Raw genomic sequence first — 24,439 nt, forward strand, 5'->3', positions numbered from 1 at the left:
TGGGAGCTGTATAACCTGTTTTTTTAACAAGCAGCTGTGATTCAGGATAAATAGGACCCAGGTGTGCATATGGAAAACAGCTACAAAAAGGAAAACGGTGATGCTGCATACAGTTAATGTTCATCCCTTCATCCATCTCTGTCTGTATCCTCTTGTTTCTGTTTATGGGACACCTGCAGCTGGAAGTGGGTAAAGAAAGAGGCACACACTGCGGTCTATGTGACAATACCTGTTGCACTGATCCCCTTACAATATTTACCATTATTAGTGAGAAACATACCGCATGCGAGTCAAAACAGGGGTTGCATTGTAGCCTGAAGACTTATATTTGATTTATCTGACTTACTAGTTTATATTTAGTTTAGAACCTGCAAAACCTGCCTCTTAATCACTTATCAAACAATGTCTGTGGATTTTCTCGGTCATCCAGGTCAGATGATTAATAGCTGTACTTGTTGTGAATCAGTATATGTAACATGACAGGATGTTTGACGTTAAACTTGAATACCTCAGTTAATAAATCATAATATGCACCATTTTAAAACAAGTTTTGTTTTTTTGTCAGGAACCTTTCCTGCGAAGTCATTTTATCTACAGATAATCCAACAAGATACCGTTATTATTAGTTTAACACTTTGTGACCTACCTTTAAACACATTTTTGGGGTTAATTATAGTGCTTTCAGTTGATTATCACAGGTTCCTGATACATTTCAAAAAAGTGATTTTAGCACTTTTCTTTCTTTGCTCTCTTTGTCTTTTTTACTTCGCACAAGAGGTCACAGACCATTCATTCAACCTGCTGATAGTCACTGGAACACCATGTACATATGCATATTAACACGATAGCAGTGTATTTACTCAATCTAGACATAATTGCAGAGTAAAGAAAATTGCCACGTAGACATATACAAATAAAACAAGAAACAAACTTTCCTAGTCTTACTGGGCACATGAAGAAATATTACACTGAAACATGTACAGAAAACACACTTAATAAATAGAAGTATCTTAATTAACAAATTGATTTAAACAGGAAAATAATAAAGTGTCTAAGAGTTGTATAATTTAATTAATTAAATATGGTTTCACATCAGGAAAGAAAGCAATGGCACTTTTTTGTCATCTTATGAGCCCTGTTTGGATGTCATTCTCTCAGAACAAATCCTAAAAGATCCCTTCCAGACATGTTTTCAGTTGTATATAAAATACTCTTCTTTGAATAACACTCAGTGTTTGAGATGTTTTTTCCAGTTAAAAGTTGTATTAACACGTTAGAATCCTTGAAATTGAGCCTTAAGTGTGAACTCCACATCACACTTGTACACGTGTATGTTGAATCTTTGACCAGGATTGGCTTCCAAACTATTTGTGATGTTACAAATTCAGCTCGCAGTCCTATCCCTTAAAATCATATTTTCAATGAGCACAAATCAACTTTCCACTTTCTGCAGATAAACGTGAAAACAGCCTTCAAGTGTCAAACTCTGCACATACATAATTCTGCACAGTGAAGCTCAAACAAGAATAAAAACATATTTTTATATGAGAAAGACTTTATGGTGTATTAAAGGATCTGAGACTGAGACAAAAAAGGATCAAGACCGGCTTGAATTAATCTTTGTATAATCAACTTTTAGAATAAAAGTAGAACATTTTAGTTTTGCTTCTTGTTCCTTCAGTTAGATGTTTGAACTTCACTGGGCAGAGTTTGACACCAGAAGACTGTTTTCACAATTATCTGCTGAAAGTTCCTCTGAGCTAATTGAAAATCAGATTTAAAAGGGACGGGCATACAAGCAGGATTCATGACATCACAACTAATTTGGAAGCCAATCCTGGTCCAATATTCAATTTACAAAAGTGTGATGTGGAAATTTGAAGTCTCCAGTTCACAAAAATGAGAATTAACTTACATTACAGTGGAGTACCAGACATATTGTGTTCATCTGTTAAACTTTTGATCTGAAATATGTTTGCATAATTATTAACTCTGGTATTTTAACAGGGAGAAAGAGATATTTTAATGTGTTGATTTTACTTTTAACAGGAAAAACCAAATCAGTGACACAGATTATTATTCAACGTAGAGTATTTTATATAAAATGTAAAACCTGTCTGGATGGGGATCTTAACATCATGGTGAAATATGTTAATAAATTGGCACGAAAAATATATCTATTAATTCTAAATACGACAACAAAATATAAGGAGTGAATCTACATGTGTTGGCTCTTTTAGTTAATATAACAGCGCTCACAGTATTAAATGCTGGTGACAAAAACTACATTGTGAATCCGGAAAAGGAAGAGGAAATGTTTGTGCAGAGGTCACTGGGACCTCGCGGTGGCAGCCGGGACGTCGGCGGACTGTGAGCCTGCCTGAGGAGAGCTGCGTGTCCCCAGTGTCCGCTCCGGTCGCCCGGTCAGGAATGCGCCTCACGAAGCCGCTGTGCGGTGTAAGGTTTGATGAGACCGGGACTAAGGTCTGAGACGAGACATGGTCTGGCTTTGTTTACACTGCTAGTATCGCAGGAGGTTTGATCCGCCGAGCGGAGCACCGCAGCACGTTCAGGTCGATAGCTTCAACCTGCTAAGTTAGCTGCTAGGAAGCTAGTTTGAGACCCGACAGAGAGCCGGACGGACTGCTGAGCCCGGCCGGTGCGCCGGACAGAGGAGGTGGTGGCAGGCGGGGGCCGGGACAACACGACGGGGTGGAAGTGAGTCAGGAGCGGCTGATGAGTTCAGACCAGAGCGGAGAGCCGCCGCTGTTGCAGGAGGAGGCCGAGCCGGGACCGAGGACCGGCGGGAAGGACGAGGCTCCGCCGGCAACCGAGAGTGGGTCCGGCGGCATGGTGAGTGAGGCCTGCTGCGGTGGGAGAGATAAGCTGGTGGCGGAGGAGAGCTGTCCGCCTCCTGAGCTCCTCTGTTTATTAGACACTTAAACTCAGAGTAGACCTGGTTAAACCCACGAGTTTCAGCTCCGCTTTGACTTTGAGACCAGTCGGGTAATAACTTGAGGATTGTAAGTTATTTAACTGTGAAGTGATGGTGATTACCGAGCAAAAACATCCCCAGACATAACACACAGGCAACATTTGTAAGTCTACCACCTTGTAACCAGCACAGACTGCAATTATTGACTCACGAGGATCCGGATCTGCACTGCAGCTCCAGACTGAAGCTAGCATTAGCTTAGCTCTCCGTTGGAAGCAGCGAGCTCATTAAGTAACGAGTTTGCTGAGTAATCATTAGCCTGGAAGTTAACTTATGACACTGCTGGGTAATGATGGTGGTGCTACGTGAGGCGAATAAGCGCTGATTGAGTTGTTTTCAGACTGTAGGTGATCGATGCTTCGATTATTGGCGGACAGACGTTCATTCAGTCAATCGTTTCTGTTAGCTAATCGCAGTTGCTAGCTAACCCAGCTAGCTCAGAGGCATGCGTTGCAAACACCGGCCTGTGCTGCGCTGCGCAGTCAGCTGACAGGACTTGGCTTGAGACGGCCTGTAACACAGAAGCATGCATTGTAACCATGTGTCAAGTTGCACGGCAGCTCATAAATGTCCCTGCTGAATGCACAATTTATTTTAGATATTAATGTCATTACACTTTTTACAGCTCAACCAGGATAAAAATGACAATTTAGCCATATGCTCTAAAGCTGTGAGAGAAACGGGTCATAAAATTAAATTTCCTTGGACGTAACCCAAGCCAAAAGGCAAGAAACGGTGTAGATCTGAACTTAAAGACTCATCTGGGGTTTGTCACAAAATCTGCCTTTTATCGCCCCAGAAATATCACCAAAGTGTGGCCATTTCTGTCTGTGAGTGACATGGAGAGACTTAAACATAATATTATATCCAGCAGGCTGGACTCCTGTCAGGTCTATACAAAACAGTTAAAAATCATTTGTGGTCCAGGTGCTGACCAGGACCAGAAGAGAACACTTTAGACCTTTTTAATAGAGTCCTCACGTTGGTTTTCCTGTCTGTTTCCTTATTGATTTTAAATTGTTTTAGAACATTTGACGATCTTTCGTCAGCATATAGTCTGTCTCACATATCTCCTGCAGTTTATGAACCCCTACGACCCCTCAGGTCCTCTGGAGTCCTTTAGTAGTTTCAAAGTGCAGGACTGAAACCTTTGGTGAGGCAGCTTTTAGCTTTTATGCCTGAAGGTCTGAGATCAGCTGAAGTGTCAAAATCATTAAACCTAAACTTAAAATTTGCTTTATCAGCCTGACGTTTGAATAAGAATGGTTTATAGACATTATTTATTTAATTTTTTTTTCACTTACTATATTGTAAATTTTTATTATCTATTATATTTCTCTTACAATTTTATGTCTTTTTTAAAATCTATTTAATTTAGTTTTTTAGTTTAGCTAAAGTTACTACTGTTATAGCTTTTAAATCCATTTGATCAAATTTGCATTATTTTTATTATATTGTGTGCATTGGTTTCAAATTTTGTTTTTCTTTTTTGTTGTTATTACAGTCCCCACTTGTTCTCTCTCATTATCAGCTTACGAGTCATCTGTGCAGCACTTTGAACCGCACTAACTTGTATGAAAAGTGCTTTACAAATTAAGTTCGATTGATAGATTGCTCTCTTGAACGACACCGAGGCCCTGCTGCCTGGCTCAGGCAGTCTTCTGTAGCTGGTGTCTGGAGGTACATTGTGACTGAAAGCTGTTCTTGTCAGGTCGAGTGCTTTGCCAATAAAAGGAGGCGGATCTATCTGCAGGTGGCGAGTGCCAAAGTCAGAAGAAGAGGCTGGTAAATTTGGTTACTGGCAATTCAGAGTTAATGTACAGCTGCCTTCCGCTCTATCGCTTACGATCGCTACACAGTTGGCTCATACCAGCATCACATCAGCATCTGTGTGCCTTAAACGTACAGTATGTGGTCTATTCCTGGCCACAGATCTCTGCAGGGTCAGGATTTCTCCTGTAGTCCACGGGCCCTCTGCTATGCAGATCCTCCCATTGAATAATATGCGTTTAAAAATAAAATTGGTTAAAGTAACTCAGAGTAGTCTTAATATTGTCAGTTTGTTGTTTTTACCTGGTTTTGTTATCAGCTTTATTACCACAGATATTTTGATCATGCAAAGCTTTTATAATCATTCTTCATGTGGAGGTTAACAGGCTAATAGCCTCTTTGGTCAACAGGGGATCTTGAGGCCCTGTGGGCCCACTTCATTGTACTTCTCTGGTTTCCAATTATATGCCATGAGGGCCTAATGGTATGCAGGTCTGCCCGCCATCCAAAAATGCACCAGGTGATTCCACTCAGTGCCACTCAATATAAGGTTAAAGTAATGCGTGAAATCAGCAGGTGTAGTGTGATTGGTTGGCTGTAACCTGCGTATTCTGTCCTCTGTGATAAATCGTTGGAGACCACAGTGTGTAATATCCTGGTAAATCTTCTGTTTTCTTTGTGTGTTATCGCTGCCTGGTTTTTGTTTATACGTTTACACACTTGTGCCAGCGGATGTAATTTTTTTACTCACAGAGTCCAGTGTAATGTTTACCTTAAAAACACAGGCTAAAATTTGATCTCAGTTTCTGACATACAGTATTCAAGTGCACCAGTCTGCAAAAATAACCGGTAACACATTTGTTGTCTTGGATTGCCTTTTTTTTTTTTGGCTGGAAGCATGATTGTGAAATGAAAATAATTTCCATTAGACAACAAGATCTTTAATTGTTTTTTAAAATATTTTCCAAATCCATTGCCATAATTAGATCATGTTATCATGCTGTGGTCGGATTTCCACCTTGATTGCAATAGATTTCCTGTGCCCTTGTAAAGGCTGCAGGGTCTTAACTCAATGGCTATTAAGTTAATTTAATACGGAGAAGATGCTTGGTGCTTATTGCTCTCTACTCAATATTGAGTAAAAGTAACAATGAAGAAATTTGAGTTGTTGCAGGTCATACTGTTAGTATGGTAGTGTTTGGATTCTTTAATCTTTATTTAAACCTGTGCTGTAATCAACAAATGCTCCTAAATTGCTCTATATTTGTAGCAGGATGATTTAAATAACTGTCAGCTTTACATGAGGTATTTTCTACATTTTTTGTCCCTGTGTATGTTCTGAAATGTTTGGTTCACCTATAATACTAAATTGATTCTGTTTAAATGTTTATATATATAATATATTGAACTTGTTCAAACCTGCTGTTTCTGCTTTGAAGGTCACCTCTAAGGGCGCTGGTTTGAACCCAAATGCTAAGGTTTGGCAGGAGATGCCTGTGGCCCCCAGCGAGGCTGTTACTAACAGTCCTCATTGGCCCCCCTCAGACATCAGTGAGGGTGAGACACACATTCATCTGCTCAATTAGATGTCATCAGAATATTAATAACTGATGTATGATTTTATTACAGGTTAGTTTTTGAAGTGTGGGAAAGCACGATATTTCTTTGGAAAAAATTATCATTATAATAAGGATTTTGTTTAACATTAGCTCCCATCATGTCTTTTTCATTTAAATTTTTTTCTATTATGTCTTATGTTGTATTTTATTGTTATGGACCTACAGATGTGTCTGAAATAAAGCTGCCTTCTTCTTCTATTAATATTTCTTAGTCACACACACACACACACACACACACACACACACACACACACACACACACACACACACACACACACACACACACACACACACACACACACACACACACACACAGAGTACTAAGCCAAACACAGGAGACAAGGGGATTTATGGACTTTACAAATAGACAAAGCAAATCATTCCTGAAGACCAGACTGACACTCTTTACCTTGTTCGCAGGTTATTCTGAGCCGTCGTCTGCTGGGTGCAAGCAGTACACTGTGGGATTCACGGCCCTGGATGACAGCAGCTCCACAGCAACAGCTGAGATAGCAGTAAATGGAATGGACCCTCCAGAGTTGGGCTTTTCCCCCACTGAGTCCACCACAGGGACCTCAGGTCAGTCACATCACATGGAGTTGTCTCCACACACCAACTGTTGCTGCAACTCAGTTCTCAATATATTTATTTGTTTTAATAGTTCATCTAAACAATAAAGTTTGGATGAGATCTAAAACTTCACATGTGCCGAGTCAATAAACTGTATTTACATATATCAGACACTGACGGCTTCCACAGCTGAAATACAATAATACCCTGCGAGTATTGCCTCACAAATTTGTTTTCCGGAGCAGCACATTGACCTATACGAGACTGCAGGTTTTCATTCGTCCAACTGATCAGCTCAGCAGGTGATTTCACTGATTATGATGATGTGCTAATTAGTGGGTAGAGTCTGTGTGGTTGAAATGAAAACCTGCAGACTGCTGGCTCTCCATGGCGCATGGATCAACTTTAAAAATTGGCCTAGCATTAGGCTGAAACAGAGCACACACAGACTGTTTACCTGCACCGGACCTATACTCACTGTTTGTATTTCATGTGGCAGTTTCACACGCAAACCCTGTGTTTAACTCGGAATAGTGCACACATGTCCAAGCATGGTTTGACCTATTTAGACTGGTAGTTACTTTTCACAGAAGACCTGTTCCTTGAAGGGGTAAACTTAAAAAAAAACAAAAACAAAACAATGGCTCCTACACTACCAACAATGATAGCATCTTTTTTATAAAGACCCATGTCTTTCAAACACTTAATGCCTAGTTTGTAACAAAATAAATAAATAAATAAATTTAACACAGACTTTGAATTAAAGGTTTGAAGTCGTTAAGCCCTGATGACGTAATCAGTCAGGGTTGTTTTCTTAGACTTTAAAACCACAACAGCTATAGTGTCACAGAAAATATGATATTAACAGTTTTCACAGGTTCAATAACACTCGTCATTATTAAATATCACTCAAATGCTTTGCATTTTACTCAACTTCCAGACATACTTAATATGTCTGGAAGTCACTACAGAGTAACCTTTTGAATAATTATAAAGTAATGTTGTAACGGGCCTATCTCATACTGTAGCAACATGTAATCACCTTATTTATATCAAAGCTGTAGCTATATCCAAGGATGGCAAGAGGGTCAATGAGATGCAAATGTGGGTTTACCCTCTTAATCACATAAAGGTGTGTGTGGAGCAGAAGAACTGACTTTGTGTTTTTGGTTCCCAGTAGATTCAAAAACTGATGAACAGCCGATCTCGTCTGAGAATCTGCGCGAATCTCTAAAGAAAGAACTGGAGTTTTATTTCTCAAGGTAAGAAGTTAGCATTTAAAAATCGCCTTTTAAAACTATTGTGGACCTATTCTTTTCCCCAGATCAAGATAAGACTAATCTTTATGTATTCTTAATTTTTTTATACAGAGAAAACCTCTCGAAGGATTTGTACCTGATGTCTCAGATGGACAGCGACCAGTTTGTCCCCATTTGGACCATCGCCAGCATGGAGGGTATCAAGGTCCTCACCACTGACATGGACCTCATCCTGGATGTGCTGAGATGTAAGTGGAAAGTTTAAGAAAACATAGAAATGTATCATTACTCTTGACTGAAATGCCTTAAATTGACCTCTTTTCCCTCAGCTTCTCCGATGGTACAAGTGGATGAGAAAGGAGAGAAAGTGCGTCCTAATCACAAGCGGTGCATTATCATCCTGCGGGAGGTCCCTGAAACCACACCTGTAGAGGTAATGCTGACTAAGCAGAGAAAAAACGGTATAATGTAGCTGACGTTTTAGCTCGGGTGTGACACTTTTCCTGCTTTCTGCTTTTCAGGAAGTGGAGTCGCTGTTCAAAAATGACAACTGTCCAAAGGTGATCAGTGTCGAGTTTGCGCACAACAACAGCTGGTACATCACATTCCAATCAGACACGGATGCTCAACAGGTAATGCCAGTTAAATGTCACGTTATTCAACTGTCTGAATTATTTAGTTGAAATGTTTTGCCCTGAATGAAGTCATGATCGTCTCTTGTGCTCCCGTAGGCATACAAATACTTGAGAGAGGAAGTAAAAACATTTCAGGGAAAACCCATTATGGTAAGTTGTGTTAAAACCTCAATTTGTTAATTTCTGAAATGCCTGTTTGAAAAGTGGTTTTATCAACTTCTCTCTTTCCTCTCTTCCTGATATTTCCACCCTGACAGGCCAGGATAAAGGCCATCAACACATTCTTTGCAAAGAATGGCTACCGTAGCATGGACAGCAGCCTGTACGCCCAGCAGTCCCAGAGCCAGTCCCAGTACAGTTCCCCCCTCTACATGCAACACGTGTACCCCCAGCAGCAGTACCCAGTCTACGGCATCGTACCTCCCACCTGGACGCCTTCACCCACACCGTATTTCGAAACCCCCCTGGTGAGACATACTGTACTCACTCTGCAAAGAGACGGTCACACGAATACAAATTCTTCATTTCTAGCTACTGTTTATCTTTCTGCATTGTAGCCTTCAATGCGTAAAATGTGATGCAAATAATTAACTTTTAAAGCTACAAGTTATACACCAGCGGTGGCTGGAATGAAACATGAGTCCATCCTCACCCAAAAAACCTGCATAAACACTTGTTAGTCATTGCCATCTTGTTTGTTGTGATATCTGAAAAGTAATGCATGCAGTGAATTCAAATGAGTCTTTGCTTTCTGCCTGCTTGCAAATTTGAATTGTCAAACATAAACACATTATTTCACATAACGAGTGAGTCAAAATATTCTGGATTTGTCTTCAGCAGCTCTACACCCAGAGCAAACATACAGCAAATAATAGTCATTTTATTTTCAAGTTCTTGTAAAAATGTGATGGTATAATGTTAATTCATAAATACTGACTTTGTCTTTCCTTGTGCAGGCACCATTTCCCAACAGCGGCTTTGTGAATGGCTTCGGCTCGGGTGGACACTACAAAACTGGCTCCAATTCTCTTAATATCAATCGCCCATTCAACAGAAACCGGTACAGTCTTCTTTTTTTCCTCCCCAGATGTTTAATTTGTGTATTTTGACTTAAATCTAAGCCTGATATTTGCATACACATATCCTAATGGGAATGTTTTATCACTTGTTTCATTGTTCTCATGATGTTAAATGGTGAACATCAAATCATTTGCAAATAAATTGTCTAAAGATACTTTAACCCCTGCAGGGAAATGTTCTTCACTCCCTGTCTTCTTACTGTCCCCACAGTGTCCCTCTCTATTCAAGAAAGAATGTAATAAATGCCTTCAGGTACCATTATTATACTGTACAATAAGCTTCATTGCTACCCTCATCTCTTACCCATACTGCAGCCAAATGACTAAATCCATAACTGGGCCCACGCCTTTTGCCTGTCAGTTTTATGGCCATAATCCTTTTCATCGGTGTGATAAATGTTTGTTACTGGGTAATGGATATCCTGGATTGGTCATGTCATTTGATAAATGTAGGCTTGCTTACTAAATAGCAACAGCTGCTATTTGATCCTGAGCAACTGTCATTTTCCAGTTATTACCAAAAATATCCGCTTTGCATTTATATTATTACACGTAACAGTTTTTCTCCATCACAACTAACCATCCATTTTGTTTTGTCCATAGTTGTTTCTTTGTTTTACTGTTGCCTTGTTCATCAGTGATTTCATTACCATTTGCCTTGTGTTTTTTAATGCTGACAGTTTGAGTGTAGTCTAGGTCAAACTACAAATTTGTTGCAAAGAGATGACAACTTTGCATGTTGGTTTATGTGGTGAAACAGCAGCTTCACAAAGAAATATCTCACTGGACTCTTCCCAAGTCAGACCCGGTGATGAGATCATTATGCGCATAGAGGGAAGCTGGGGTGTGGGGTAACTGGCTTTGGCTCTCTCTTTCTCCTCATTGTCTTTTCCTTTTTCTTTCTATCCTTCCTTTCCAAAGTCAGGAGCTTCACTCCCGTCCCAATGAGCGTTCAGATTATGAGATCTGAGGGTCAAAGACTCATGAGAAGATCATGTGAATTGTGCTGCTAGGTTTTTGCAAATGTAAAACTTGTGTGTCTGACACATTATCTGTCTTAAAATGTTACATGGTACATTGAGATGCTAGTAGCCTGTCTAGGTCTTACCTGGGTGTTGTCAGCTCTTCTCATTGAGTTTGACTGGTTGCAGATTGTCAAACATGCATTATGTTTATAGAAAAGCCTCCACTGCTTCAACCAATCACGAGCACATTTGTAGTCCAGAAACCCTTTGCATGTCCACATGTTTACCTTGAAGACACAGCATGTTGTCATGTCCCTCCAGCAATTTTTGGTTGGTACCACCAGTGTTTCCATTAAACATATTTAGTGTAATGGCCACCATCATCCGAATATTGTTGATGGACCCCTCAAAAAATCACAACTTTTTAAAAACGGGCTTATTTCTGCCTGTTCTACCAGTGCGATTACAGAGCAGATTTCTACATGTAATGCTGTCCAAACAAGAGTCCCATACAGTGGTGTTACATGTTATAGCCCATTTAATTGGATTTGTAAATGTTTATAGCTGCTGAACACTTTCTGACCCCATAAAGATGAAAGGTTACACCCACATACATGCATTCTTTAAACAGATATTTCTATGTTACCAACAGCTGCCTTGAAAGTAAAAAATCAATCTTAAAGGACCAGTGTGTAGGATTTAGTGGCATGTTGCAGTGAGGTTGCAGAGTGCAACCAACTGATAAGAAAAGATACAGAAACGAAAACACAATTCTTTAATTTCATGGTATTATAAATTAACTAACCTCTGGCACTCCACACTCCCTACCCTAAACCAATTTGTGCCTTTTTTTCTGGGGGGCAGTGGATCTTCAGGCTGAGATAACACATCAGCAGTATATGTCACATATAAGTGGTTTGCATCATATGAAAGCTGGGAAACTAAAGATTAATTTGAGGTGTCTATTCAAAATATGAAAGTTTAGAGCATTGTGATGGAAGTATTTGACAGCCATTTGCTCAATTATCCCCCTTTCCAACAAGCCATCATGACATCGTTGGTACCAATGGATGTTCACTTCACATGGTGCCACTCACTGTAGAAGGTTAAACATACTTAGGAATATTGTACTCCATTTCTGCTGAGTCTGTTCTGCCATTGAATTCTACAGACTGCGCCTTTAATTTTGAAGAATGGTTACGAGCAATATAAAATATTTGTTTTCTGTTAAATGGGCTTTACATGTAAAAATCGCCAGTGTGGTCAGTTTAAGCTCTTGAAGTTTAGGTTCTTTCGGTCTCAGATGGACCAAAATCATCCCCGTAAGTGAAACACTGGTTGCCAATGTATCTTCAGAGTATATTTAACTGAATATTTACCGTGGTCATCTTCGCCTGTTCCCACTGCGACAGAAACCACGTGAAACCCCAGGGGAGGACAAACGAGGTGACTTCAGCAACCATAACTCCTGTCCCCTTGGAAAGTCTGACCGGACTGCGCGGTCCGCCGGCCCCCACTCCTGTGGCCGCCACCACAAATTCAATCCAGACGGCCTCTGACCTGAGCTCTGCATTTTCCCATCTCTCCTCCTCCTCCTCGTCCTTGGACCCCAGTGACGACAGCGGCATGGCTGGACGTGGAAGGTAAACCTTGTTTTAGTTCCTGTCAAATTAGTTCCTGTCGGACTGTAATGGCTGCTGTTCACGGGCTGACACTTGACTGATGGTTGAGTCACAGACGATTTGTTTTCATTTCAGACGGAGCACAACTTACAGAGGAACACGGAGGAGGCGAGAAGATGAACGGACTACGGTAAATGTCAATTTCATGTTGTCATAAAATGTATATGTTGAAATGTAAAACATGAACCATCTCACTCCGTTTCATTGTCATTTCTCAGAGGCCTGTGCCGTTAGCAGAGGTCAAGGTTTCTCCTCCCAAGTTTGACTTGGCTGCTACCAATTTCCCCCCTCTTCCCGGCTGCGTGGTCAGCACACAAGGAGAGCCGGTGTTGGAAAACCGAATGTCAGATGTTGTACGTGGCTTGTACAGGGACAAGGTAAGAGGAAACGTAGACTGTAACTGTTTGTAAATATTTTGGATTTACTACAGTGACAGGATTGTTGAGACTTCAGAGGTGTAATGTTGCATGTCTCCTTGCTTTTTATAGACAGAACAAGCCAATAAAGAAGCCACTGTGAGTCCAGCTTCAGTCCAAGCCCCGGTCACAGAGGAGGCTGTGGCTGTCTCAAGTCCCGCCCTGACAGCAGTGAAAGCTGCTACACAACCACTCGGATCCTCTGCCCCTAGGTATGACATTCAGTCCTTTGAAGTTGAAGTGGGATATTACGTAAATGGTTTCAAACAACTTGGTTATAGTTAAAATGGTCATTTGAACGTCTGGACTCTTGTTTTGCAGTGTCACTCGACAGGAGAAGAGGGTTGAACGAGCAGAGCTCTCAGTTCCAAAAGCGCCCCCACGTGCACCTGTTCAAGCTACCATCAATCCCTCCTCCTCTTCCTCCTCCTCCACACAGCCTGTGCCTAGCTCCAGGCCTCAGCCCTCTGCTGCCTCCACGCCAGCAACATCCAGCACGCCGGCCCCTGCTCCTGTCACTATTGCCACACCTGCACAGGTGAGAATCTGGGTCTTTGTCATTTCACCAAGCAAACATTTGACCATATTTGTCCTCCCGATGATGACATCTTTTGCGCATAGAGGGAAGTGAGGTAGTGGACTGACTGGCATTGGTTCTGTCCCTTCTCTATCTGTTGCTCTCCTTCAGTATTTCTCTTTTATCTCTCAGCTCTTTCTTAACAAAGTCCAGAACGTTCACTCCTACCCCAATGAGCGTTAAGATTATGAGATCTGAAGGATTGACAAGATGAGTTGTATAAATGTGAGTTTGAATTCATAGAAGTGTTTTGCATCTTGTAAAATTGTTCCTTTTCCTTGTCTTGGCTCAGGAGCCCCGTAAGCTCAGCTACGCCGAGGTGTGCCAACGGCCACCCAAGGATCTCCCCCCTGCAGCCCCTGCAGCTCCTGCACCAGCTTCCTCCAGCACTGCGTCAGGCCAGCCGTTACGTGAGTTGCGCGTCAACAAGGCTGAGGAGCCGGGCACCAGCAGCAGTCCTGGAGACAAGCAAGAGAAAAGCCACGACAGGGAGGGGGGATGGGAATGCAAGGAGAGCCGGCCACCGCGTGAACGTGACTCTCAAGGCTACCACCGCAGCAATGGCCCCAGAGGCTCCGGGGGCCTCAAGTACCGGGACCAGAGGCGGCCGCCTATGGCCCGACGCAGCTCCCCACAGGGAGGCTACAGGCACACTGGCAAAGAGCAGAATATCCCACCAGTATCGCCAAAGTAAAATCTCAATATGAATAGAAAAGAGATGTATGAATATATACATGGATATATATAATTATATAAAAATGAATAACATAAAAGCAACAACATTATGGTAGACACCTTCCCCCCCTGGGACTTGTCCACAGAAAAGCTTTTCAAATGACGATAGGACCGGGACATCCAGGACTAATGGGCAAAATGACACCTGAAGAACTTTCAATGAGCGATTTGTAGAGGAAAACAAATCTTGTTTTGGCCTCCAGCATTATGCTTAAAAGAATTTAAGTGCAATTTACCTGGAGGCCGTCTCATTTATGCTCTGCTAGGGAGAGGTGGGATGCTGGGCCACGTAAATGGCCCCCCCTACCTTTTTTTTTGGATTTAAGAATAGATGTTGGTCTGCAAGAACAATATGCACTAAGAAGAAAAGAACATGCATATATGTCATGTACATATACAAAGATATCACTAACACGCAATGAGATCAGTTTTTTTCCCCTTGTGTGCTTAGGTTTGCAAGTATGACTGAAGGGTTGACTGATGTCTGTGTATGCATTGATTGTTAAAACAAAATGATTGAAGTGCTACAGTATGCTGTTGCACTGATGTAATGAAATGGATGAATTTTTTCTTTTTGATTTTTACATCAGAGATTCAGAATCACTGTCCTGAAACTGGACAGTGCGGTCTTCTAATGTATATTAATGAAATGTTCTATGGTGGTATTTTGATCTGGTTCATTATTTGGCTTAAATTGTATCAGTCAGATATCAGAAACTGTTGATGTACGCTGCAGTCAGATGTGTGGTTTTTTTTTCTTTCTTTGAAGCCGAAAAATCCACTTTGGGGGGTACTCACTGGCCACGGTGAACCTGCTAGCCTGGTCCAAAGTTTTTCATGTTAAGTTTTATCTCTATCTTTTGGATCCACGCATCCAGTGGATTCAGAGCATTGTCATGTTTGATAATCAGTCAGGTTCTCTGTTTACATGTTTGTTTTTGGGTAGTAAGGTGACGTTTTCCATGGGAGAGAAAAAAAAAAAAAAGAATAGATTAATGGTAAGATTTGACTGTTCAGTGCGCCTGATGGTTTAGGTGAGGTTTGGCTTTTCTACATCATCACAGGATATCCAGGTTAAGCTTATATCTGTGAATTGTTCTTAACAATGGCATAGTGTCAAAATAGACTGACGAGTGCTAGCTAAGGATGATAGCTACATAATAATTGGCAGCCAAGTCGTGGGTATAAAGAAAATTGGGACATTTTCACGTGCTATGTGCCAGCTGCCTACGATCATAGTGTGCTAGGATAAAGTTTTGATTTTTATTGATGAGGTCTGCTAAATAATGTAGTCTTGGGGAAGCTTTCAGCCCAGTGAAACTGGATTTTGAAGAAACTGTAGAGGTGTAGTTGCCTATGCTATCTTGTAATAACCCTTCACTAGAAACGTGTGTGGGAGAATGTAATTGTTCTAGTACTGAATTTACAGAGGGAGGCTTTTGACAGCAGGTATCCACCACATTGTTTTGTGCTTTTAGGGTGAGTTTGCTGTTTTTTTTTTTTCTTTGTTTTTTCTTTCTTTCTTTGTTTTGTTTTGTTTTGTTTTTTTTAAATTTGAAAAACAAAACAGGTTGACTTAGAATTTGAAGTTTGACTCACTGTATGTATTGCTTTTTAAATGTATTTATTTTAATTCTGATGCGCAACGCTTTTCTCCCAATCTTGGTAGGCTGGTTTCCCCAAAGTTGTGTGAAATCGCATTGGCAAGAAAAAAAAAAAAAGAGAAAAAATTACGCATATGACATTTATATACTGTTTGAGATGTCAGCTGAGAGAAAATACTTGATGCATTGACTTTGGGTTTAGTAATGCAGTAAAATGAGTAACCAATCACTGGGGCTGTTATTTCTTTTTCATTAATGAGTATGAGCAGCTAGTGATTTAGTATAATTAAATAAATGCACTAACTTGTTTAAAAAAATAATCTTACTCATGAGTAATGTGAATCATTTTAGAAGCATATGGTTGATGTTGACAGGCTTGCAAATACCTACAGGAATTGCCCCCCCCCCCCCCCCCCCCCCCCCCCCTCACCCCCAATATGTTTGGGTTATTTTCTGTTTAATTTGGGTATGGGTGGCAAAAGGAAATATAGTAATTGATCAACCAAGTGTTTGAGACACAATCCTAGAACTGTATGAAATGTCACCAAAAATAAATTATTTTGATTTGGCTCCCAGGTGTCACATTTCTTTCTACCATCTTGTGCATTCACTAACCACATCAACCGCTTCTGTGAGTCATTTTAAACCCTTCTGAATTTAAAGGCACCTCCTCCTCCAGTGGACTTCTGCTATCTGATCTGAACCTGACAAGGAATTAGGATTTGGATCAAGTTGGGGACTTTATGTTAAAGCTTTCTTTGTCATTTCAAAGATTTCTCTCTGTTTGTGTCTGTGTTGCATGTAGATACACAGCCTTTAAAAAACAAGTCCTGCCAGAAAAGTAAAGGTTATTAGGTCACTAGTGTAGAGCTCAACATTGCCTGTTTGGGGGCTCAGTTCTAAAAATATACCAAACCATTCTGATTTCTTATAGCCCAAAGTGATTAAAATTTCAGTTTTTGTCCAACCAACAGTCATCCACCCTCACATCTATTATGCTTGACAAAAGTAATGTTTGGTATTTTTGCTAAAAAGTTATGGATTCAAAGTTTTTTTCTGTCATCAATCAAATTAGCAAAAATCAATATGTATCTCGATAGTGAAAGTCTGGATCTGGATTTTGGCTTGTATAGTGCTGAAAAAATGTATTGGTTAGTAAAAAAAAGATTTGTTGCTGTTTTTCTCTGCATGTTATGATTGTAAATTGAATATTTTTGGGTTTTTTTGGAGTGTTGCTGACAAAACAAGCAACTTGACAAGCAGTACTGGGAACTCATGATTTAATCAAAAATAATTGTAAGATGATACTTGATAATGAAAATAATCATTATTTGTAGCCCTTCCCCTTTTCTTTCTTTCTGTCTTCTTGGATTCTTGCTGACAAAAACTAGTGTGTGTTCACAGTTCTTGGGCAAAATATGAAATATAAAACAACTAAATTATTAGCAGTGTTGGGGAGTAACTAGTTACATGTATCCATGAAAAACACCTGAACCTAGATTTTGGAGGGCTTAATGGGTACACTTACCCTAACAGTTGAAAACATTGGTTAGAAAAGTCATAAAATGTAATAAGTTACATTACTTTGATTAAGTAATTGAAATAGCTACATTACTTTTTACATTTTAAATAGGCTATCTAGTAATATGTAACCCATTACATTTCCAAAGTAACTTTCCCAACCCTGACTAGTAGAAAAAATGAAAATATTCCCGTTTCTGGATTGTTGGCTGGGCGCCCCACCACGGGCTGTCTGACCCTTATGTCCATGGTCTGACCCGTCACTATAAGCGACCTATGGAGCCGCTTGTCTCCGGTTGGCTGCTCTTAACATGGACATGAGCTGAGCTGAAGGCATTCACGGCATGACCCTGGATGCCTGTGCTGCTGCCATACATACATGCCTATATAGGGAAAGCAAGCAGCCAACGATGTGGCTGTCAGTCACAGTGCGCGGACGCCTATATTCAACGAAAACGTGGAGTTAGCCGAAAGGTTAAAGGTTATCTCACAGTGTCCCGGCGACCGTTGGCTGCTTAGCTTTAAATACCGGGGGACACGGGCTCGAGGCGGAGGGCGTGGCCGGGAGTGGTGACGTCGAGTGTTTATGAGCAGCGGACGGTCAACACAGTAACCTGTCAGCCGTCAAACCGTGCACCGTAAACGGTATGTTAACCTGCCTGCATCGGTTATTAATCGATGGTTGTTGCGAGCAGCACTTCATAACTCATCATCAGGCGTTTGAAATGTGTGTCATTTGAGTTTAACGTCCACGGGTGTCGATTGATCCTCGCATCTCGACTCTAAGCTAGCTCGCTAAGCTAGCGAGCTTGGTGCTAGCTGCTGCAAATTTAGCCAGAGAGATCTTTTTTTCCCCTTCCTTCTCTAAACCAGCCCCTCAGCTTCTGCTTGTTATAAGGAAACTCTTACGATTGGTAAATGAATACTAATCTGTTATTTTCAAAAGTTGTCACTCGGTGTGAAATGTACATTGTTATTGTAGCAGGCTATCTTCAGCGTTTCTTTTGTTAAGGAGCACATTCTTGTCAAGTGAGCTCAGTTAACATTAATTGTCAGCCACTGTATTCACTACAGCTGTAGTCACTGATATTATCGATGTTTACTGTTAAGTAGCGACCCCAAAGTATAAGCATTCACTATCTTTATTGTGTAGTAAGAGCTGTGCTGACTTGATAGTATTTATTATACCCGAAAGTGACTATGAACAAATAATTGAGCTAATCTGAGGGGAAAAACGTGTTTTTAAATTAACTAATATACATAATAATGCGTGATTGTCCCCATGAATGTATTCAGAATGGCATGACATTTTGATTCTACATCAACAACTAAGCCTCGCAATAATGTTTTTTTTAAATTTTTATATAACTAGGTTGTAACTATAAATTCTATTTCTCGACCCCCAATATTCAATAGAAATTGTCACAGCAAGCTCGTTTACAGTGTGTACTACCGGTGCACCTGTTAATTTTATACACATATTCTATGTGCGTAATAGGGCTGGGCGATTATGGCAAAAATCAAAATCACGATTAATTGAACTTTTAACCTTGATTACGATTAATGTACGATTATCTCAACCCTTGATGAACAATTATGCATTTTCACAGTTTTTTTTTTTTTGTATTTTACACTGCTGCCCTCACACAATATTTTGTGATATTTTTGCACATGAGTATCTTTAGGGAGTGAAAATAATTATGTTTTAAGGTGTGACACTGTGGTTATTGTCTAGTTTAGGCACAAAACTATGAAAAGATCATGGTTTGGGTTAAAATGATCACTGGAGACAAGTTTTCAAATTCCTTAAAGATATGCAACCTTTACTGTCATAGCAACAGTGAACACCACGGTTAATTGACACGAGCAAGATTAAGTCGATTAGAGTTTCTAAATGTCGGTTTCGATTATTTTTCAATTAATTGCCCAGCCCTGGTATCATATTTAAACCAAATAATTTGCACAAAATATTTCAGCACCACATTGTGCCATGTTGGTGGTGGGGTTTTATTTTAAGACATTACAGTATGTAACACTGAAATAGTCATATGACATTCGCTTTTTGCCACTACCTAATCTAATCACCCAAATTAACTAAACACACACAAGGGGCCTTTTACATTTGTGGGATCTGCATTGTGTCTTTCAGATTTTAACACCAACTTCTTGAAAACGGCGTTTCAGTGTGCTGTTGCGTCACCCACCTCGGGTGCCATGGTCCTCTGTTACACATGAGCTCTACTATGTGGTACATCATGCAAAGCATTCAAAGTAAATACTCCTTGTCCGAGCGGCTCATCCGCACCATCGCAGCTATCCGCTCATTCCCACACGACAATGTGGAGGATCTTATTCGTAAGGTAGGCCTGTTAGTTGTCTAGTTGAACTTCAAATGAATATTGTCTCTCAGTCTTATCATTTGTATTGACATGATTATCTCCTCTTTGCCTAAGGGAGCTGATGTGAACCGGATGCATGGCACACTTAAACCACTGCACTGTGCCTGTATGGTCGCTGATGCTGACTGCGTGGAGCTGCTGCTAGAGAAGGGGGCAGAGGTATGTCATAGATGACTCCATCACATGGAACCATCTCCTATAGCATGAACCAATTTTAGTTTTATGTCTTACCTTCCAGACAGCCACTGAATAATATGAAAGTCAGCCCGCAGAGTTTAACCTTGCTTTGATAGTTAATCCATGATTCATGGAATATGACATATTAGACTTCAGATACACGCACAATAATTATAAGTAGGATGAGTTCATTGTTGGTTTGGCTCTGAACATGACATTTGTTGAGAGTAAGAAAAGTATAGAAAATAGCCAGCCATGTTCTTTTAATATAAGACTGTTCATTACATAAAATGTTCTTATCAGGTGAATGCTCTGGATGGATATAACCGCACAGCCTTGCATTATGCGGCAGAGAAGGATGAGAGCTGCGTGGAGCTGCTGTTGGAGTATGGGGCCCTGCCAAATGCCCTGGATGGCAACAAGGACACTCCACTTCACTGGGCCGCCTTCAAAGATAACCCAGAGTGTGTGAGAGCCTTGCTGGAGAGCGGGGCCTGTCCCAATGCCCGTGACTACAACAATGACACACCTTTAAGCTGGGCAGCAATGAAGGGCAACCTGGAGAGTGTCAAAGTGCTATTAGACTACGGCGCCCAGGTCCATGTGACCAACCTGAAGGGCCAGACCCCTATTTCCCGACTGGTGGCCTTGCTAGCCCGGGGCCTGGGCACTGAACAGGAGGAAGAGTGCCTGGAGCTGCTGTGCCGGGCAGCAGGGCGGTTTGAGATCCGACGAGCTGACGGCACCCTTCCCAGGGAGCTGAGTAAGGATCCCCAGCTGCTGGCGAGGCTTACCAACATGGTGGCGCAGGCTCCCTCACTTCGCTCTTTGGCACGCTGTGCTGTCCGGCAGAGTCTCGGAGTGCAGTTCCTCCCCACTGCTGTTAAAGAGCTTCCTTTACCAGAGACGATTAAAGACTATCTACTGCTGAGAGACTGAGGTGGTGAAACCATTGGGTGCTCTCAGACCTCACTGGCTGATCATCACACAGCATTTATTGGCTAGGAAGTCTCCATTGAATTATAGGATATTGTCTGACAGTGGCCCTCATTTATCAAACCGTCTTGCAAATGAATACAGATTTATGCACTGGGAGAGATGTCTGTTTGAATTATCTAGTGGTTGCACAATATTTAAATGAGCAGTGATTTTAGTTCAGATTGATGCATCTGATCAGTTTCAGCTGTAGGAGCAAAATTGCACCGCTGCATTATCTTTGTATTGTTACATAAAAACATCTAAAAATGATTACTTTTTGGTGGTGACTCCCCACATGGTAAAAGGAAATCAACAAAATGTAGTCAGCCCACCCTGCATGCAGTATAGAAAGAAACTATCTGGGTTGTTGGTCTTCATCATGAGGCTCATTACCCTCGTTACCACCACTGAGGTGCGCTTGAGCAAAGCCTATAATCCCAGTGGCCTTCAGATCATACTGGTTGAACTGGGCAGCTTCCTGGTGTAAATGTGTTAAACTGCGTGTGATCAGGGTGTTTACTGCAAAGAAAGGCTTCCTGTCATGGAAAGAAATCACCCAGCTGTTCTCAACATGGTCATGAAGAGCCAGTGCATCTTTGAGATTTTAAGTAAGAATATTAATTTTTTTGTGTGCAAAATTCACAATATCAAATATCACATTTTAAACTTAAGTAGAGTTAAAACAATATACTACTATGGTTTGTCACAGAGCATGAGGAAAATCTTGTCAAATATTGAGTTTGGTGGTAAATCTATTATCCTGATTATACAATTACATCTAAGACACAGTACCAGTGGAAAACTTTTGACTGGTACTGTAGGTTTATGAATGAGGGTTAATGTCGTATTCTGTCGGGGGGTGTTGTTCCTGAAGTAGCGCTCAGGAACGAGTGTTACGTAGTTTGTGTCATAGTTCGAGTGGCCGTCTTTCTCTCAATGACGTCCTAGGGAAACTCAATGCAATCGTTTTTGCAATACAGAGGAGAAAAAAACATCTAGTCCACTGAAAAAGTTAAACACTGATGAAAGTGATGTCAACATGCCTGCTGTCCTGCGTGATTAAGAATAATTTGGGCTTTACTTGGATGAAAGGTGCAGTTGCCAAGGAGGAATTAAAGGTTTTATTTTTTACAATTCTTCAGTCTTAACTTGCAAAAGTTGGGTTATCATGGGTGCTCACTGGTCCAAGATTTTGCAGCATATGTTTAAAAATTATTTTAAATTGAATGTCTAAATGTTAGAAACCATGAAATGGCATGATTACTAAGTTTTTGTCCTTTTTAAGATACTCTAATTAAGCTTGCGAAATGTATTTAAGTTTGTAATTGCATCTGTCTAAAATCTGACCATTTCTGTGCTTAATTTTTTTTCTTTGTTCTTCAGATGTATAAAAAAATGTCCCTCTTAGATCATGTCTTGTGTACACCTGCACAAGTGCTTTTTTTTGTTTGTTTGTTAATGTAATGAAAGTAAATGCCTTTATATTCCATTCATTTTTCTCTCCATTCTTCACAAAAAAGTGAACTCATGAAGTTGTTAAAACAGCTACAATACATCCAGCACATCGTATTTAGGCACTGGTTACTTTAAAAGTCTAGTTGTAGTAGCCTATGAAACCCCATTGAAACGCTGTCATATTCCTATTATTGGCTGGACTCTGGTTGAGGTTTCATTTTCTGAGGCCTTTCAGACGTTAAAAATCACAGGTGTTAATGATAACGTTAACGATGGCCGTGTTCTGTTCAAGTGTCCCGGTAAAGACAGTGCTACAGTGAGCCAATGTGTGATTGCAGGACCCTGAAACTACAGCAGCTAAGTGGAGTTCAGACAGTGTTCATTTTATTATTTATACTTTTCCTACTGTGACAAGTCAAAACGTGTTGTATGGAAAAAGGCCTAATACGTGTTCTCTAATACTCTACAATTGAGTCTCCTTGTTTTGATTACCAAACCAGCCAACAAGGCGCAATGCATTTGAAACTAAAGATTTACATAAACCATCATGGTGATGTCTGTGTCAGAGTAATAGGAACACTACTGCCCTGTCATTAAAGGCAAGGCAAGGCAGCTTTATTTATATAGCGCATTTCATACACAATGGTAACTCAATGTGCTTTGGGTATGTACTAAAAACATACCCAAATTTCAAATATTTTAATAATCGCACATTATCTGCCCTTGCCAGGTCAACACACACACACACACACACTCTGATACACATAAGCATGAATGTTACTTTAGTGAAGAAAAAGCTTGATTATTAACATTTGTTAACAAACTGTTTGAAATGTCCTGGTTAGTGATTAGGATTGAATACAGCTGCGATCTCTTGGTGTAACTAAAGTCTTATCGGACTCAGCACAGCTGTTACAATGAGAAGGGCTCAGTTTTCAGTCAGGCCTGTTACTTGGAGCTGCATCCAGACAATTAGCTGTGGGCCCCGAATGAACTTTTGATATGTACAAAAGGAATTTCGTATTTATTTTAATACTGATAAAAATATATCTATTTTGTAGAAATGGGTGAACTAGTCTTTCAGAGAAGAACTTCAAAACATTAAGACTGCCAAGAAATTGCAGATTGCATCTGTTCGCCTGTCTCTTGACAGGAATATAAACTTGAACTTTTTCACATTCAGTTCTCATATTATCCATCAGGGGTCTCTAGAGCCTTGTCTCTGAATCCACGGCTTGTGAAACATCCTCTGTATGAGGTGTTGAATGCATTTATATATTTAAGGAAGAATGTTTGCATAATCTCATCAGTGGTGCAACAAATTATCATCCTCTATTTTGAATAAAAACACTAATACAACAATGTAAAATTAGTCAGTTACAAATAAAGTTCCTGCATTCAAAATCCTACAGAGAAATTATCACAAAAATGTGTTTTATGTCTCAAATGTTAAAGTACCCGGTTCTGCAGAAAAATGCTCCCCTCCAACTGCTATATTATATATTACAGAATTAATTTGTTATTACTGGTGCATCAATGCAAAAGATGATGAATTGGGAAAAGAAAAGATTGTGTGTAATTTTCCTTAGCAGCTTTTCTGTAATCTCTAATATTAGAGGGTTCTACTTCTTTATTTTGGGTTATTCAAATAAAACCAGATGGTAAATTTAGATGGGAAATAACTGCTAACAACTCATGCACAGACATCTGAAAAGTGACACGCTTCCCTGCCTAGATATTGTTTTTTTATAAGAGGTCTCTAGTCAAAAAAGTTGGGAACCAGTCACTTACATTGTAGTAAATAAGCTTGTTGTATTTTTTACGTAAAAGGTTAAAGTGAAAACTATGTGTGTGTCTGTCAAGTAAACGTAATGGAATAAAAAGTACAATATTCCACACTGACTAGAAGCCAAAACGTAGCACAGAATGGAAACACCTTTAAGTATGTTTTGTAATTGTAGTAAATGTATTTAATATTCAAAAGTATAAAATGCCATTCTGCT

At 40.3% G+C, this 24,439-nt stretch overlaps 2 protein-coding genes across 4 annotated transcripts; both read left to right on the plus strand.

Annotated features, from left to right (window-relative positions):
* Nucleotides 1-2,368: 2,368 nt before the first annotated feature.
* Nucleotides 2,369-16,475, plus strand: larp4aa (La ribonucleoprotein 4Aa). Of its 2 annotated transcripts, none has more exons than XM_062426897.1 (16): nucleotides 2,369-2,853; nucleotides 6,205-6,322; nucleotides 6,805-6,963; nucleotides 8,132-8,216; nucleotides 8,325-8,461; nucleotides 8,543-8,646; nucleotides 8,735-8,845; nucleotides 8,945-8,998; nucleotides 9,106-9,315; nucleotides 9,805-9,908; nucleotides 12,305-12,535; nucleotides 12,650-12,704; nucleotides 12,793-12,951; nucleotides 13,063-13,202; nucleotides 13,312-13,528; nucleotides 13,860-16,475. In XM_062426897.1, exons 1-16 carry the CDS (start codon nucleotides 2,737-2,739, stop codon nucleotides 14,259-14,261), a joined length of 2,403 nt encoding a protein of 800 aa, XP_062282881.1. In that variant the 5' UTR covers nucleotides 2,369-2,736; the 3' UTR covers nucleotides 14,262-16,475. The 2 variants fall into 2 exon arrangements, with proteins under 2 accessions (XP_062282881.1, XP_062282882.1); XM_062426898.1 differs by having other exon boundaries at nucleotides 8,135-8,216.
* A 1,522-nt stretch (nucleotides 16,476-17,997) lies between these two features.
* Nucleotides 17,998-22,470, plus strand: asb8 (ankyrin repeat and SOCS box containing 8). 2 transcript variants are annotated; one of them, XM_062426884.1, is made up of 4 exons: nucleotides 17,998-18,072; nucleotides 19,577-19,787; nucleotides 19,881-19,985; nucleotides 20,307-22,470. In XM_062426884.1, exons 2-4 carry the CDS (start codon nucleotides 19,659-19,661, stop codon nucleotides 20,940-20,942), a joined length of 870 nt encoding a protein of 289 aa, XP_062282868.1. In that variant the 5' UTR covers nucleotides 17,998-18,072; nucleotides 19,577-19,658; the 3' UTR covers nucleotides 20,943-22,470. The 2 variants fall into 2 exon arrangements, with proteins under 2 accessions (XP_062282868.1, XP_062282867.1); XM_062426883.1 differs by lacking the exon at nucleotides 17,998-18,072 and adding an exon at nucleotides 18,138-18,341.
* The last annotated feature ends 1,969 nt before the right edge of the window (nucleotides 22,471-24,439 follow it).

The sequence above is a fragment of the Scomber scombrus genome, chromosome 10 (genome assembly GCF_963691925.1).
Source record: "Scomber scombrus chromosome 10, fScoSco1.1, whole genome shotgun sequence".
NCBI lineage: Eukaryota > Metazoa > Chordata > Actinopteri > Scombriformes > Scombridae > Scomber > Scomber scombrus.

Excerpts from the sequence above, each read along its gene's own strand:
- asb8 (XM_062426884.1), top strand. The coding sequence starts at position 19,659 with ATGAGCTCTACTATGTGGTACATCATGCAAAGCATTCAAAGTAAATAC. Across the intron at positions 19,788-19,880 it reads TGGAGGATCTTATTCGTAAG|GGAGCTGATGTGAACCGGAT; the intron begins GTAGGCCTGTTA and ends TCTTTGCCTAAG. Across the intron at positions 19,986-20,306 it reads TGCTAGAGAAGGGGGCAGAG|GTGAATGCTCTGGATGGATA; the intron begins GTATGTCATAGA and ends TGTTCTTATCAG.
- larp4aa (XM_062426897.1), top strand. The coding sequence starts at position 2,737 with ATGAGTTCAGACCAGAGCGGAGAGCCGCCGCTGTTGCAGGAGGAGGCC. Across the intron at positions 8,647-8,734 it reads CTGAAACCACACCTGTAGAG|GAAGTGGAGTCGCTGTTCAA; the intron begins GTAATGCTGACT and ends TCTGCTTTTCAG. Across the intron at positions 8,999-9,105 it reads TTCAGGGAAAACCCATTATG|GCCAGGATAAAGGCCATCAA; the intron begins GTAAGTTGTGTT and ends CCACCCTGACAG.